The sequence below is a fragment of the Odocoileus virginianus genome, chromosome 18 (genome assembly GCF_023699985.2).
Source record: "Odocoileus virginianus isolate 20LAN1187 ecotype Illinois chromosome 18, Ovbor_1.2, whole genome shotgun sequence".
In the NCBI taxonomy this organism is placed as follows: domain Eukaryota; kingdom Metazoa; phylum Chordata; class Mammalia; order Artiodactyla; family Cervidae; genus Odocoileus; species Odocoileus virginianus.
This window is the reverse complement of record NC_069691.1, coordinates 45,733,295-45,750,053: the sequence shown is the minus strand read 5'-3', so window position 1 is coordinate 45,750,053 and position 16,759 is coordinate 45,733,295. Positions and strand designations below refer to the sequence as shown.

Here is a 16,759-nt window from a genome sequence, read left to right as displayed (position 1 = left end):
AACTTTCTGCCAGCACCCTACCCCAGCCCACCCCCTTGGTTGTCACAGACCAGGGAGCCGCGGCCCCTGTGTTATTCAGCGGCTTCCCACTAGCTATCTGTTTTACACATGATGATGTGTATGTTTCCATGCTACTGTCTCAGTTTGTGCCACCCTCTCCTTCCCACACTGCGGCCACAAATCTGTTCTCTGTGTCTCCATCGCTGCCCTGCAGATAGGTTCGTCAGTACCATTTTTCTGGATTCCATAAATGTGTGTTAATGTGCAGTGTTTGTTTTTCTGACATTCTTCACTCTGTGTAACAGGCTCTCGGTTAACTTTTTAATATCACTTAAACTCATCCTTCCTCTCTGTACATACTAACGTCACCTTATTTAAGTAAGGCCTCTCTCAAATCTTTTTTTTTTTTACCATGCTGTGCATGACTTGTGGTATCCTAATTTCCCGACTAGGGATTGAACCGAGGCCCTGGGAAGTGGAAGTGCAGAGTCCTAACCGTTAGACCATCAGGGGATTCCTCCCTGCCCCCCAATCAAATCCTGCTTGGAATCCCTGCCAGCAGCCTGATCTTCTTTCTGGTCCCTGCTGCATACATCCAGATGGCTTTTGGCTCTTCCTGATACAAAGTTCTTCACGCCCCTCCTATTCATCTCCTCTTCCTCGGCAGCTGCTGTTCCTCTGGCCAGCTAACTCCCGTTTGACCTTCAAGGTTAAGCTCTGTCATTATCTACTTGAGTCTAAAATAAGGGCCCCCCAGTGCATATTCCTAGCGCATTCTGTGCTTCCTGTTACGTTAACACTGCATGCTGTGTTCTTGTGGGCTGCTAGCCTGTTACCGCATGGGCCTGGGGGTCCTTGAGAAGAGGACCTTTCTTTATTGGTTTTCTATCCTTGGCGCAAGATGTCAGACTAATATTAGAGGAGGAAATGGCAACCTACGCCAGTATTCTTGCCTGAAAAAATTCCATGGACAGAGGAGCCTGGTGGGCTGTGGTCCATGGGGTTGCAAAGAGTCAAATACTATTGAGCACACACATACACACGCACCAGACTAATAATCCAAGTGCTCAGTAAGTAATGAAAAGGCATAACACTATACAAACTAAGTTTTTGTTGGTTTGTCTCCTTCAGCTTTAAGACTGGTATTGTCTTGCTGTGTAACTGTCTATGTAACTGTTATAAGTGACGGTTAGTTATATACTGATCTTCTAAATGCTGATTCATCATTGTATTTAAAAAACCATTAATACCATCACTGATTTCACCCATAAAGTCTTTAAATGTTTGGAAGCTATCAAGCTCATGGTGAAGGATGCAAATGAGGAAGAAGAAAAGAGCGTAACCTGGCTTGCACAGGCATGCTATTCTCCCATTAAATACTCTCACAGACACCAAGCCCAGAGAAGGTTACTCTGAGGCTGTGACAGAATAAGATGAAACAGGTCATATAAGAATTTTGTTGCAGCAGAGACAAAAACCAAGGTCACTGTGTGCTCACTCAGTCATGTCTCTCTCTTTGCGACCCCATGGACTGTATCCTTCCAGGTTCCTCTGTTCATAGAATTTTCCAGGCAAGAATACTGGAGCAGGTTGCCATTTCTTCCTCCAGGGGATCTTTCTGACCCAGGAATTGAACTTACATCTTTTTGTGTCTCCTGCATTGGCAGGCAGATTCTTTATCACTAGCACCACCTGGGAAGCCCATGGTCACTATGCCACACCCAAAATACCAGACACCGCTCAACCGATGTCTGTGGCTATTTCTTTACCAATTACAACTTCATCCTCGTCTCCTCTTTAGGAATAAGATTTTTGACAAACCCAATCAGAATTAGTCCTGCTCTCTGACAGCATCCAATATATATATAGGACTCCCACCTCCTTAGGCCATCACCTGGGTTGTCCAGCTGAAGCCCATTCCTTGCAGCAGTCCCCCCGCCCGTCCCCATGCCCCCCTTGCTGACACCCCCAGGCTTCCTGTGGTGTCTTCTCCCTTGGTATGAGTGATAAACCTAACCGGCTCAACTACGGGAGTGATCGACACAAATTTCTTGAAACTCTTAATTTTCACTTGAGAGCTTGACAACAAATACTGTCAATTACTTTGGTCAAGTGACAGGCTACCTTTGTTCATTTTCAAGAAAATGTGCCGGAAAACCACTTTGTGTGTGTCTTTGCTCGAGACAGTCATCATACTTCAGTGTGCTTCAGCACAGAGCTTTGTATGCTTCTCATGTTGCCACCTCGGATGTTTTAAGAAGTTGTGTACTGCTCAAGGGTCAAGATTTACCAAAAGTAGTCATTTTAAAATTTTATTGTCATAAATTTATTTTTACTTTCTGATTTTTAAAAAATTTTTATTGGAGTACAGTTGATTTTTATTCCTTCATCAAGGACCTTTTCAAATGAAACATTTTTAAAAATTGTGAGTGTAAAGCAGCGAATAATCCAGTAACTACTAATAAGTGTTTGGTGCCATTGCCTTGATTCGTGCAAAAACACCAATAATTTTATTCTCTGCCAACACAAATGTAAACACAGTGAAAAACGGCAGGTTAGTATTGTTACACAAATAAATTTGATCTTTGGGACCTCCTGCAGACCACACTTTGAGAACTGTTATTATAGTCATGCTTTTATTTATTAACTGCTGGAGCTTTAGAACATAAGCCTGTATGTGTTTGCCTTTAATTAAACTCCTCACTGTATTTAAGGAATTTGTGTCATACAGGCTAAAATCTGCTACTTTTAGTAGGTCCCCTCTTGTCATTGCTCTATTTTTTGAGCTCATGCTTTGAATAAATCAGACTATAGGAACATAGAGACCAATTACTTTTAGTGTTTAAAGCCCACATGAGCTTTCCTGGTAGCTCAGTGGTAAAGAATCCACCTGCCAATGCAGGAGACACAGGTTCGACCCCTGGTCCGGGAAGATCCCACATGCCGTGTGGCAGCTAAGCCCGTGTGCCACAACTACTGAGCCTGTGCCCTAGAGTCTGGGAGATGCAACTGCTGAGGCCCTCACCCTGGAGCCTGTGCTCCACCAGGGAAGCCACCCCAATGAGAAGCCCACTCACACAGAATAGTCCCTGCTCACCACCACGAGAGAGAGCCTTCATAGCAACGAAGACCCAGTACAGCAGAAAATCAAAAAATGTTTCAGAAGTTGTTAAAAGCCCACATGGTAAGTGGAGTCTAGATGCAGAGTAAGGTTCTGTCTGTGCATATACGTTAAAAATAACTGTCTGTACAAAGCCAGGTGAGTGCTTTAGGAATTTAAAGAGATTAAGGTAATATAGGCTGGAGTGACTGAGGAAGTAGAAATCAAACTGGGCTTTGCGAGGAATCAAACTGAGTTGAGACTCGGGGGGATGAAGAGGAACAGGAGTGCTCTTCCCGGTGATAGGACTGGGACAACCCTCGCTTTGGAGGAAAGGAAAATCATTGTCTAGTGGACAGAGCATAACACCCTCCCCCTGTTTTTGATTTTTCTGGAGTTGAGAATTCACTGGAACAGGGAAAGAAGAAGATTAAGAGGGTTTCCTTTTGCAGGGCCTTTAATGTCAAATTAAAGACCTTTATCCTCTAAGCAGATGAGTCACTCAGTGGGAGAGACATGATGACAGAGATATTCCAGTAATATCCGCCTTATAATGGTATATGTGATTTTCTATTTAGTTCTCACCCCTCTGAAGTTTTTCCTTAATAATCTTCTGCCCACCATTTCTTGTGTTGAACTGCATTGTCAGGGTGAGCAGTCAGGTGGACCTTATAGCCTTTCTATGTTGATAGGATATAGACATTTTTCTGTGCTGTTGGAAGTTAAGAATTGAACAGATCTCATTTCTAATTACTGCCACTGTAGATAGTTCTGAGTTTAGTTGGTTGATTGGCTTCTTCTATCTGTGTAGATTGGACATGCTTGTTCTAGTTGTCATGTACACTGCCACTGTCTTTGTATCATTAGCTGTAATGGTTCCATATTTACTCCTTAATATGCTATATAACAAGTTTAGAACTTTGAAAAATAGAAGTTAATAATTTATAGCACTTGGTACCATGGGCATTTTAGGTAAATCAGCAAAGAAGGAAATAAAAAAAATAATTCGCCAAGGGCGTTTTATTTTGGGGGAATTGGTTATTTTACTTTTCCTGTACTGGAGAAATTAAAGGAGAGGATATGATAATTATTGCTCACATGTTTGGCCTCTTCTCTCCACAGAACATTTGTAAATGGCTCCTCTGTATCCAGTCCTATTCAGCTGCACCACGGGGACAGGATATTGTGGGGGAACAACCACTTCTTCAGGTACGACGGTCATGCTCTTAAAGAGGGAGGTGCTCTGTAACAGAAAAAGTACATTAAAAAGTAAACTTAATGCCATAAATATTATGTATTGGTTTGTGCATACATATATATTGATATTTATTCAGTATACTACATGCTTGTTCCCTATACAGCTTGAGCCTGAGGGACACATGAACAGTGCATTCAGAAGAAATACTGATTGAGTTACATATTTTTAAATTTTATTTCCCAATGGAAGATGATTGTTTTGCCATATGGCATCTTATTATTTTTCTGACATGCTTATATTTTTATTTTTTGAGTAGTGGTTTTAGTTTCCTTGTCTAAGAAAGGAGGCTCGTGTTTTATTTAGGATTGCTCTCAGCTGCATTTAATGGCAGATTTGACTCTGGGTTAAACAGTTCCTTTCTCTGACAAAACGGGGACTCCCAAGGAGGACGGTTGTTGGCATTGGCTCAGGCTCTCAAAAGAGTCATGGCAAAGTCTTGTCATTGTCTTGCCTCCTCCCTGTGGCCTAACGATGACCACGCCCCTCCGGGCATCAAAGCAGCACTCAGACACCCCGAAGAAGGCAAGGTTGAGGGGTGGCGGGACTAGCCCTGACTATCCTGAGCAGAAGAAGCAGGAGTCTCCCCAGAGTCCCCAGTGACCTTCCTCTGACCCCTCACGTGCTAGAATTTGCTTCTCAGCTGCAAGGGAGGCTGAGAAAGTCTGAGCTGGGACTAGACATCTTTTCCCATACAAAACTGCTGTTGTGTTGGTGAGGACCAGCGGGCTGGAGAGAGTATAAAACTTAAGTCACTGGCACTTGTGTTTCAGATATCAAGCTGACTCGATCCTTTGCTGGTGGGCCAGCTGCTATCGTGATTATTTCTGAGAGAGTAGAGTATGTGGAAAATGTTGTTCATGTTTTTCTTCTCAAATTAAATCAATCATAGATTGCTTGGCTTAGTGTACAGAGCCTTCATAGTTTGGATTAGGTTGATTTTTCTACCATTATCTCTCACAACTTTTGCTGTACAGATTTTGTGTATCTCTATGTTTTATTTATCATTTCTCCAGAGGCTGTGAGGGTTTCCATTTTGCCTCAGTCCTAACGCCCTGCTTTCTCCTCACCTCTTAAGGCTCAGCTCAGATGAGTTCCTGTTCTTTCATCCCTTCCTCTCCTATCCCACTGTGAGGTTACTGTTGTTGTTCAGTTGCTAAGTTGTGTCTGATTCTGTGACCCCATAGGCTACAGCACACCAGGCTTCTCTGTCCTTCACTGTCTCCTGGAGTTTGCTCAGATTCATGTCCATTGAGTTGGTGATGCTGTATAACCATCTCATCCTCTATCGCCCCCTTCTCTAGTTTGCCTTCAGTCTTTTCCAGCATCAGGGTCTTTTCCAGTGAGTCAGCTCTTCACATCAGGTGGCCAAAGTATTGGAGCTTCAGCATCAGTCCTTCCAATGAATATCCAGGGCTGATTTCCCTTAGGATGGACTGGTTGGATCTCCTTTCAGTCTAAGGGACTCTCAAGAGTCTTTTCCAGCACCAAAGTACAAAAGCATCAGTTCTTCATCACTCAGCCTTCTTTACGGTCCAACTCTTGCATCCATACATGACTTCTGGAAAAACCATAGTTTTGACCATATGGACTATTGTCGGCAAAGTGATATCTCTGCTTTTTAATATGCAGTCTAGGTTTGTCGTAGCTTTTCTTCCAGGGAGCAAGTGTCTTTTATTTTCATGGCTGCAGTCACCATCCGTAGCGATTTTGGAGCCCAAGAACATAAAATCTGTCACTGTTTCCACTTTTTCCCCTTCTATTTGCCCTGAAGTGATGGGACTAGATGCTGTGATCTTCGTTTTATGCATGTGGCATTTTAAGCTAGCTTTTTTACTTTTTTTATTGGCACATGTGTCTTGTTTGTTTTATTTCTGCTACTGGAATATAAACTTCTGAGTGTAGTGAAAAGTGAAAGTTGGTCAGCTGTGTCTGACTCTCTGCGACCCCATGGACTATACAGTCAATGGAATTTTCCAGGTCAGAATATTGCAGTGGGTAGTGGTTTCCTTCTCTAGGGGATCTTCCCAACCCAGGGATTGAACCCAGGTCTCCTGCATTGCAAGGGGATTCTTTACCAGTTGAGCAGTTGCCTTCTATTTATAGTATCCCCTTGGCATCTAGCAAATGCCACTATTTAATGACTGGAATGAATAAATGCATACCTTTTTTTTTTAAAGATAATATTCTTTTTTCCTCTCAAGACTTAATTTGCCTAAAAAGAAAAAGAAAGCAGATCGAGACGATGAGGAACAAGACATATCCATGAAGAATGACACCAGTTCTGAGCAGCTGGATGTTGACGGAGACTCGTCCAGTGAGGTGTCCAGTGAGATCAACTTCAATTATGAGTACGCCCAGATGGAGGTGACCATGAAGGCGCTGGGCAGTAATGGTGAGCAGACCTGTTTTGCTTTTTAGAGTCTTTCAAAGTCGCTGGACTGGTTAGAGATACTTATATTGGACATGTTTTAAACATTAGCAAAAAGACATCTTCATGATGTTCCTCTGTACTCAATTCTTTTGTGGCTTTGGCCTAAGTGTATTATACTTATAAAAACTTGTTCTTTCTGCCTTGATATATAAGTCACTTCAGACTGTTCTCATTGGTAGAATTTCTCAGGTTTGAGACTTGACTGTCCCTGGCTTATTATTGTAGTGGATTTCTGGAGCATTGACTCTGTCTTAGGTTATGTGTAGACCATACAGTCGACCTGCTTTTTCTCTACAGAAGATAGTTTAGCAAGTATCTGACAGAATAGATAATACGGTTAGTAATTTGGAGTAAGGAAAGCTAAACTGTCTTTAAGAATCTTACGTCTTACGTTATTTGTTTTTCTCTTTCTGACTGACCTTACTCTTTATGAAAGACTCAGTGTTCACCCACATCTCTACAAATGACCCAGTTTCTTTTTTTATTTTATTTTTTATTTTTTTCCCAATTATTTCTATTAGTTGGAGGCCAAATGACCCAGTTTCGAGCGAGGCTCAAGAGGGAGGGGATGTACATGTGCTTATGGCTGATTCACATTGTTATACAGCAGAGACTGACACAACATTGTAAAGCAATTATCCTCCAATTTAAAAAAGTTAAACATTAATTAGGGTGACAAACCACAGTATAGAGCAGCATTTGATGTATGTTGTGTTGTGCAGTTAACCTTTTGTTTGTTATTTGCCTTAAAAAACCCACCTTGCTCAGATCCCATGCAGTCAATACTGAACAGCCTGGAACAGCAGCATGAAGAGGAGAAACGGTCTGCACTGGAGCGCCAGAGGCTCATGTACGAGCATGAGCTGGAGCAGCTCCGGAGACGGCTGTCCCCCGAGAAGCAGAACTGTCGGAGCTCCGACAGGTTTTCTTTCCACTCCCCCAGCGCTCAGCAGCGACTGCGGCAGTGGACGGAAGAGAGGTGGGTGGACGGTAGGGCCCTTGCTACCTGTCGCCTTTAACCATCTGTGTAACGTATAGAGGGGAAGAATCTAGACCTTAATTCAAACATGAATGACACTGTAAGTGTTGCAGCTTGGAGCCACTTGGCCTTGTCTTTTTTGCCCCCATTTTGGGGGGATAAAAAGGGGGAGTTATCCATTTATACTAATGTATTTAAAGCCACCCCTCTTAGGCGCCATCCCATTTTCAGTGGATATAAGTAGCTTTTGGATTTGAATAAACTGGTGTGTGTACTCAGAAGTTATACTTTATTGTTGTATTATGCTTTAGGTTCTGAGGCGTGGGTAGATGGTTTTTTAAAAAAGGACAAAAAGAGAGGTGGTATATCAGGTATGTAAAGCATGGTGCCAGTAAGATTCAGATTGCAAGTTTGATCTTTATATGGGCTGATGAGCATTGCGCTGAATGTCTTCACCATGGTTACAAAGTGGACTTAACTAACCTCCTGCTCTTCCGGGTTTGGTCGGCAGACAGGTAGCATCTCTGTCACCTGGAGATTGACAGAAATGTAGCATTTCAGGTCTCGCATCCTAGACACGGGCTTTCCAGGTGGGTCAGTGGTAAACAACCCACCTACCAATGCAGGAAATGTGGGTTTGATCCGTGGGTTGGAAAGATCCTCTGGAGAAGAAAATAGCAACCCACTCTAGTATTCTTGCCTGGGAAATCTGATGGACAGAGGAGCCTGATGGGCTACAGTCCACAAGGTTGCAAAGAGCTGGACTCGACTCAGGGACTGAGGATGCACAGCAGGGATCCCAGATATACTGAGTGGAAATCTTCAGGTGATTTGTATACACAGTCAAGTTTGCCAGCCCTAGCCTCGGCCAGCCTCCCCCAGGAGCGTGTGCCAGCGCTTGTAACGTGGCCCACGTTCGGGTGCATGCGCAGGGCAGTGCCGCAGGTGTAGTCTGTGTGTGCAAAAGACAGGCGTAAAGCTTGGTTCGCAGTTTGGCCTTCGTGTTTTATGTGCTATATAATATTTCCATGTGCTGCTCTAATGTTTATCCCCTCCCCTTTTTATTTTAAAGAGAAGCAACACTGAGTAACAGCCTGATGAGGCTGAGGGAGCAAATTGTGAAAGCCAATCTGCTGGTGAGAGAAGCTAGTTACATCGCGGAAGAACTGGATAAACGAACAGAATATAAAGTAACCCTCCAGATTCCCGCCTCCAGTCTTGATGCCAACAGGAAGGTGGGGTTGCTGTTAATGAAACGACTAAAGATACCGTTGTATAAAACAGCTTCCTGTTTCACCAGGGTTATTTAAACACTGGGAGCAGGGAGTTTGCCCTCATCCCCGCCCATATCCTCCACAGCCTAGGTCATTGGGACCTGTCTGCCTCTCTTGAATGGAATTACTTCCATATAATTCTCTTTGTGTATAAATGGTTTTATCCGCTAGAAATATCCTCTTCCACCACCATCCCCAGATCTACCAACTTCTTTTTTTTTCTTTTAAATTTTGGCTGTGCTGGGTCTCTGTTGTGGTGGACGGGTCTCTCTAGTTGTGGCACGGGACTTAGTTGTCCTGGGACACGTGGGATCTTAGTCCCCTGATGGGGGATTGAACCCATGTCCCCTGCCTTGGAAGGAAAATTCTCAATCACTAGACCTCTGGGGAAGTCCCTATAGCCATTTCTTTTACCTAACTCCTATTTTCAAGTTTGTTTAAATTGTTTGTGAGAAGTCTTTCCTGATAGATCTTCCCCAAGTGGTTCTTCCCTTCATTCTGTTCCCCTGCTATCCTTTCCTACCCCGCCCAACTTAAGGGTTCATTTTACCTGCAAGAGCGGCTTCCCACGTGGCTCAGTGGTTAAAGAACCCGCCCGCCAATGCAAGAGACACAAGAGATGTGGTTCAGTCCCTGGGTCGGGAAGATCCCCCAGAGAGGGAAACGGCACTCCACTTCAGTACTCTTGCCTGGAGAATTCCAAGGACAGAGGAGCCTGGTGGGCTCCAGTCCAACCCATGGGGTCTCAAAGAGTCAGATGCAACTGAGTGACTAACACTTTGACTTTCACACTTTACCAATAGAATGTTATCTTCTACTTGTCAATAGATGACATGGAAAAAATGTCCACTAGTTGTTCTCTGTGAGTATCCAAGGTCACAGATTTTGTTTTTTTTTAATAATGTTGTTGTTGAGGTACCAAGTCATGTCTGACTCTTTGTGACCCCATGGACTGTAGCCGACCAGGCTCCTCTGTCCATGGGATTTCTCAGGCCAGAACACTGGCATGGGTTGCCATTTCCTTCTCCAGGGGATCTTCCTAGCCCAGAGGTTGAACTCAGGTCTGCTGCCTTGGCAGACAGGTTCTAATGTTCTTCCCTTCCTTCCGCTTTTCTGCCATCCTTTCCTATCCTGCCCAACTTAAGTGTTCTCTTACCTATAGAATGTTATCTTCTACTTGTCAATAGATGGCATGGCAGAACTGTTCACTAGTTGTTTAATGTAAATATTCAAGGTCACAAAAGTTTCTTTTGTATAATGTAAGAAGTCTAATAAAAGTATGAGGGAAGTTCAGTTCAGTCGCTCAGTCACATCCAACTCTTTGTGACCCCATGGACTGCAGCACGCCAGGCCTCCCTGTCCATCACCAACTCCCGGAGCCTATTCACACTCATGTCCATAGTGTTGGTGATGCCATCTCATCTTCTGTCATCCCTTTGTCCTTCCGCCTTCAATCTTTCCCAGCATCAGGGTCTTTTCTAATGAGTTGGTTCTTCGCATCAGGTGGCCAGAGTGTTGGAGTTTCAGCTTCAGTATTGGTCCTTCCAGCAAAATCACTTCTCCTTGCCATTCAGTTGTTTTCTTTCTTACATGGGTTTCTTTTATAGTTCTCGGATCATTTTAGTACATACTTTTTGGTGGATTAGGTAGGATTTTGTATTCAGATATTCATTCCCTAGCTGGCTGAATATAAGGTAGAAGGGCCTTTACCATATGTGAGAGTTTGGTAATTCTTGAACTTCACAGTTCTAAAATCCTTCCTTCATTATGTAAATTCTGTTTCTTTGGAACTAATAATAGGCCAGATGTTAAGGCAACACTGAGTGTCTTTCAAAATTCTCTATAAAGTTCTAAGCAGACAGAACAGTTTTTAAAAAATTCTAATAAATCTCGATTGATTAGAGATCTGCTAGGTCCATCTCTCTGAGGGAGATATACAGAAGCATTTTTACTTTCTGCTCTGTGATTTCCAAAAGTTTAAAATTTTTGCCTACATAAAAGCACACTGCTTGGACTACCCCGGTGGTCTGGTGGCTAAGATTCCACGCTCCCAATGCAGGGGGCCCGGGGTTCAAACCTGGGTCAGGGAACTAGATCCCACATGCCACAACTAAAGGTCTATCATACCACAACAAAGACCCAGTAGAGCCAAATAAATTAATAAATATTTTAAAAAGTAGTAAAAGCGTATTATATTTTTTAAAAAGCATGTTGCTTTTCTAAGCTGGGAGAATTCAGGAAGTACTGTTTCTTTTTTTCTGAGATGACATTCATATAGCATAAAATTAATATTTTAACGGGAACAATTCAGTGTCATGTAGTATGTTCACAATATTGTATATAACCAGCATCTCTAGCTGGTTCTGTACTTTTTCATTTTATTTTTAAAGTGTTTTTTGTTTGTGTGTGCGTGTGTGGCTGTTGGGGCTGTTTGGCTGTCTTCGTTGCCGCACGGCTTCTCTGGTTGCGGTGAGCTGAGACTGCTCTCTCACTGCAGCTTGAGGGGGTCTCACTGCAGCGTGAGGGGGTCTCACCGCGGCGCGAGGGGGTCTCACCGCGGCGCGAGGGGGTCTCAGTGCGGCGTGAGGGGGCCTCACCGCGGCGTGAGGGGGTCTCACTGCGGCGGCGTCTCTTGTTGCAGTGAGCTGAGACTGCTCTCTCACTGCAGCTTGAGGGGGTCTCACTGCAGCGTGAGGGGGTCTCACTGCGGCGTGAGGGGTCTCACCGCGGCGGCGTCTCTTGTCGCAGAGCTCCGGCTCAGCAGTGGTGGTGCTTGGGCTCAGCTGCTCCACGGCACGTGGGATCTTCCCAAATTAGAGATCGAACCCGCATCTCCTGCATTGGAGGCAGATTCTTTACCACTGAGCTACCAGGGAAGACTTTAACTTTTTGATAATAAATCTGAACTGTGTGTATTTGGAAGTTGGTATCATTTGTTGCGTCTAGATGAGCAAACAGGATACTTTTCACAACTGACTCTTTTAATCACTTGTGTTTGTTACTGCAGTAAGATACTAGCCATTCAAAAAAATTGTCATTCAAACTTTTGAAAGGAAAAGATTCTTAACCATCCATTCCAGGAAACTTGCCCTTCTCATTCACTGCTTAGGACCCTCTTCCTCCCCTCTGGTTCTCTTTGGCCATATGATGGTGCGGTTAAGACACTTTTGTTTTCGGCCACACCGCATGGAATGAGGGGCCTTGGTTCCTCCACCAGGGATCGAACTCGCATCCCCTCAGAGGAAGCGCAGAGTCCTAACCACTGGACCACCAGGGAAGTCCCCCAGTTAAGACATTTTTGACTTTCCGTTAAACGTGATCTACTTTTCTGGGATTTAATTTATATTCTTAAATTTTGACTGCAGTTAGAAAGGATTATATTCAGCTTTTAAGATTTCTGGAAAGTTTCTCACCGAACAGATTAAAGAACGATACGGTTTCCATTTCAGCTGGTGACGTTTGACGGGTGGGTGTATCAGTAGAATGTCGGGTTGATGCCCACGTTGTGCCAGTGTCTGCGTTTCACAGTCATTCTCACTGTCTTCACAGCGAGGCTCTCTCCTTAGTGAACCTGCCATCCAGGTGAGAAGGAAGGGAAAAGGGAAGCAGATCTGGTCTCTGGAAAAACTGGACAACAGGTTGCTGGATATGAGAGACCTTTATCAGGAGTGGAAGGAATGCGAAGAAGACAGCCCGGTAGGTCATTTGACAAAAATCACTGAGCTGACCGTCACAGAAGGAGCCATGCCGGAATGAGTCCTATCCATTTCAGGGAAGACCTGTTGAGTTTTCCCAAATACAGTTTCATAAATAAAATACTTATTTTAATCCTATAAATTGTTTAGCCAGTCAAGAATTTCAACAACCTATTTTTCTGGCATCCTCTTTTGTTTTCTCCTCGTTGGTGTCATCTGGATTTCTAGTAGAATCCTCTGTGTTCTCTCTGGCTTCTGTTCATATTATGCGTTTTTGAGTCCCATGGTTTTATTCAGAACAGAGACTGTCTTGTTATATCTTTTCCCATTTTTCAGCACACTTAACCTTGCAAATAATAAACCTACGACATCTGTATTTTTAATCGAACATCTGTGGTGCCTTAATATTTATACTATTAGGAACATTTTTTGAACACAATTTGATCCTAAAGTAGGTGCTATAGATCTGAATTCTGGAACACTCCCCTCAAATTGTAGGTTTGCTCATTTAGGTCAGCCATGAGCGTATACCTATTTGAAATAAGAATTATTCGTATATTTTCACTGCTGCTGGTCCTAGTGCCCCGTAGAGTTGTTCCTTAGCCTCTTGTTTTGTAAAAGTGTTTGTCAATAAAAATGACTTCTTAAAGTTAGGTGGCATTTTTTTCTTTCTTTTGTACTCCTCTCCCGTTTCAGCTTAGAGGTGAAACCATATTACCAACAAATAACAAAACGCAAACCACGATCCTGTAAAGAGGTCCCCTCTCATTGACAGCATCGTGTCTGATGTTTCGGTGGGAACAAGTAGAATAGATATGAATGAGACATGAGACATGGTTTTTCACTCTGCTGAGCTTTTCAGTCAGCCTGTGTTTTCTCTCTTTTCACGGCAAGGCTTCCTCATAAGGGAAAAGAAATGATGAAGCAGTGGGGTGTTATTGGTATCGCTGTCTCATGGATGAAGGGTGCTGACCATCATTCTAAGTGGGAATGAGAAAGTGTGTGTGTATGCCTGCATGTGTAACGCAGGGCTATACTTCATCTAAGTTATTAGACTGTGTCAAGAAGTGATGGGTTGAATTCTTCTGTTTTAAGTGATTTTCTGAAGTTGTATGTTTCACGTCTCCTCAAAGGTGATACGGTCTTACTTCAGGCGTGCAGATCCATTCTATGACGAACAGGAAAATCACAGTCTCATTGGGGTGGCCAACGTCTTTCTGGAGTCCCTCTTCTATGATGTGAAGTTACAGTATGCCGTGCCGATCATCAACCAGAAAGGAGAGGTTAGTTTCTCCTCGTGCCTTATGTCCTGCAGAGAGCAGTTCAGGAAAACGGGGTGGTGACAGTAAGCTGTCATTAACAGTTTCCCATCAGTAACAAGTGCTCTCTGTGTATTTTCAATGCCTGTGTTCTCATACTGCTTGTCGGTGATTACTCCGAGTGCTTGAGGAAGAGTCGCCGTTAGAGCCTGTTCCACCGTCGGCTGCCCTCACTTGACTCTCAGACGGATGATGGCCGAAATGCAGAGCGAGGATCTTCTTTTGCTTTCCCTGCTGCAGGTGGCCGGCCGGCTGCACGTGGAAGTGATGCGCCTCAGTGGTGACGTCGGGGAGAGGATTGCCGGGGGGGACGAGCCCATGGATGCTTCCTTGGACAAGGAGACCCAGGAGAACAGGCTCGTATGCATGGTGAGTCCTCGTCTCATTCAGCAGTAGTACATGATTTCAGAGTGTTTCCTGTGAGGTTATACAGTTATCAAAGATGGAAGCATAGCCTTGCTGACTCCATCTGTAATAGCCCACTGTATAGAGATGGACCAGACATGCCACCCTGTGAAAGATGAGTGTGTGAAAGTTACCGTTAGTGAAGTAGCATAGGAGAATACTGTCTTCCTCGGAGAGTGGGCTTCTGTCACTGGGTAACTTAAACTTAAAAAGAAAAATAACAGTTAAAACGTAGTATGATTTGTTTATGAAAGAGATCAAACATACAGAAAAGTAGTGAGGAGACTGTTATTGACCCCCACTCATCCTCCCTCGGCAGCCATCAGCTCCTGGTCAGTCTTGTCTTATTCATGTATACACGCTGCTTCTCCATGTCCCCTTCCCCTGGATTATTTTGAAGCATCCCAGACATTGTATTTCATCAAGAATAGTTTAATATGTGTCTCCAGAAGAAGAAAACTTAAAAAAAGAAACCCAGCCTAGCCAGGATATACCACACTCAAAAATTAATACTTCTTTAACGTTGTGAGATAATCATTCTCGTTGGTCATGTGGGTTGATGTGTCTCTGGTCTGTTTTATGTTTTGCTCTTCAGGCTCTGGCCTGTGTGCTTGCTCCCCCCTGTGCGCACGCACCTTCTTTCCCATCTTACGCTTTGCTTAGTGTAGAAGCTGGGTTGTCATATTGTGTGGTCTCGTAGTCTGGGTTTTGCTAATTCTTTACTGGGTTGGGGTAGGCTTGCTATAAGTTGGGATCTAGATGTAAAGGTGACAGGCAGAAGAGGAGTCAGGATGACACTTCATAGGGAGAATGAGGTGTCTGCTTCCATCAGAAGGCACGTCATGCCTGGTTTTCTTTGGGGAGTGTTTGCTATCATTGATGGTTATCACCTAGATATTTCATTAGTAGTTAGAAAAGAGCAACACTGTGATTCTATCATCCCTTCATTTATTAGCTGGAATTGTGCTATTGAGTGACTCTTTCTGTCAAGTATCTTACTATTCACAGATACAGTTTTTATCAGAGAGGCAGGATGAATACTCCATTCTCTCCCTTTATTGACTACTTTTAAAAATAAATGGTTTTCCTTCTAACATCCAAAACTGACAGGTGAGGGTGTTTTTTTGGTTTGGGTCTTGTTATCATTATATGAACTCTTGGATTTAAATATACTTGATATGCTGTGATCTGTTGTATTTATTACCTACGTCAAGGCTCAAACAACCCCATCTTTGGCCTGGGGGGTCCTCTTCAGTGGGCTCCTGGGTCCTTTGACGCAGCCCTAACCCCAGAGGCCGTGCCAGCCTTCCTACCTTGGTCTCAGGCGGTCTGAACATTTCTCATCCCAGACCTGGAATCAGCCATTTCTCCACGGAACTGGATTCCTTCCAGTAGGAGGTGGTTTTTAGAGACCATAGTCTGACATGTAATAGCTTTTTGCATAAAAGGAAGACAAATAAACTTTATGACAGTAAAATGTTTGTGGACAGAAACAGAAGAAACCCGTTTGGGGACACTTAAGGTGTCACAGATAAGGCATTCCTTGGTGGTCAGTGGTAAAGACTTCGCCTTCCAGTGCAGGGTGTGTGGGCTTGATCCCTGGCCAGAGAACATGTTTTGGGGCTGAAAACCAAAAGGCAAAACAGAAGCAATACTGTAACAGATTCAGCGAAGACTTAAAAATGGTCCACATCAAAATATCTTAAAAGATCACAGGTGTGAGTATTATTGACCCTTAAAAGAAGACTTCATTTATTTTTCTGTGATAAAAAAGTATGTACATATTAAACATGTTGATCATTTTAATTGTATTAAATAAAATCAGTATATTTGAAACTTCAAACAACTTCATTATCTCCCAACGTTTCTGGGCCTTACGTGTTGAATAGCAAGTCGAAGTCTGTGGTATTCTGCCACCTGGTGGTGATTTACGTTTCTGCATGCAAGACCTTGAACCTGTGTTCTAGATAACAATCATTCCTGGTTTTGTTTATTCCCAATACTCTTTATTCCTGGCAGTCTCATTCTGAGAAGTTGCCTGTGGATGAGAGTTCAGCATATGAAATCTTGCTTTGTCATTCATTTACATCTTGAGATTGATTTCTAAGAAAGAGAATTAGCTTTCAGATGGAATTCAGTCACAAAGAAGTGTGTACTGAATGTCCATCCAGTCAATGCCTGGTAGCGTTTTCAGTCATTGTGTTTCATTGGTATGTTAGTTCTCACACATCTATCATTAGGCAGCTATCCTGTTTTGTATAGAAGAAAAACTGAGCCTAAGAAAACTAAGGATTTAAG

General features: G+C 43.3%; 1 protein-coding gene across 2 annotated transcripts in view; it reads left to right on the top strand.

The window, feature by feature from the left end:
• The window catches only part of KIF13B (kinesin family member 13B), a 203,025-nt gene that overhangs the window by 109,698 nt on the left and 76,568 nt on the right, over positions 1 to 16,759 (top strand). For both annotated transcript variants that reach the window (XM_070480651.1, XM_070480650.1), the window contains exons 15-21: positions 4,223 to 4,309; positions 6,560 to 6,750; positions 7,558 to 7,768; positions 8,841 to 9,003; positions 12,592 to 12,738; positions 13,871 to 14,020; positions 14,297 to 14,425. In XM_070480651.1, coding sequence (XP_070336752.1) covers positions 4,223 to 4,309; positions 6,560 to 6,750; positions 7,558 to 7,768; positions 8,841 to 9,003; positions 12,592 to 12,738; positions 13,871 to 14,020; positions 14,297 to 14,425 — 1,078 coding nt within the window. The remainder of the gene's footprint in view (positions 1 to 4,222; positions 4,310 to 6,559; positions 6,751 to 7,557; positions 7,769 to 8,840; positions 9,004 to 12,591; positions 12,739 to 13,870; positions 14,021 to 14,296; positions 14,426 to 16,759) is intronic.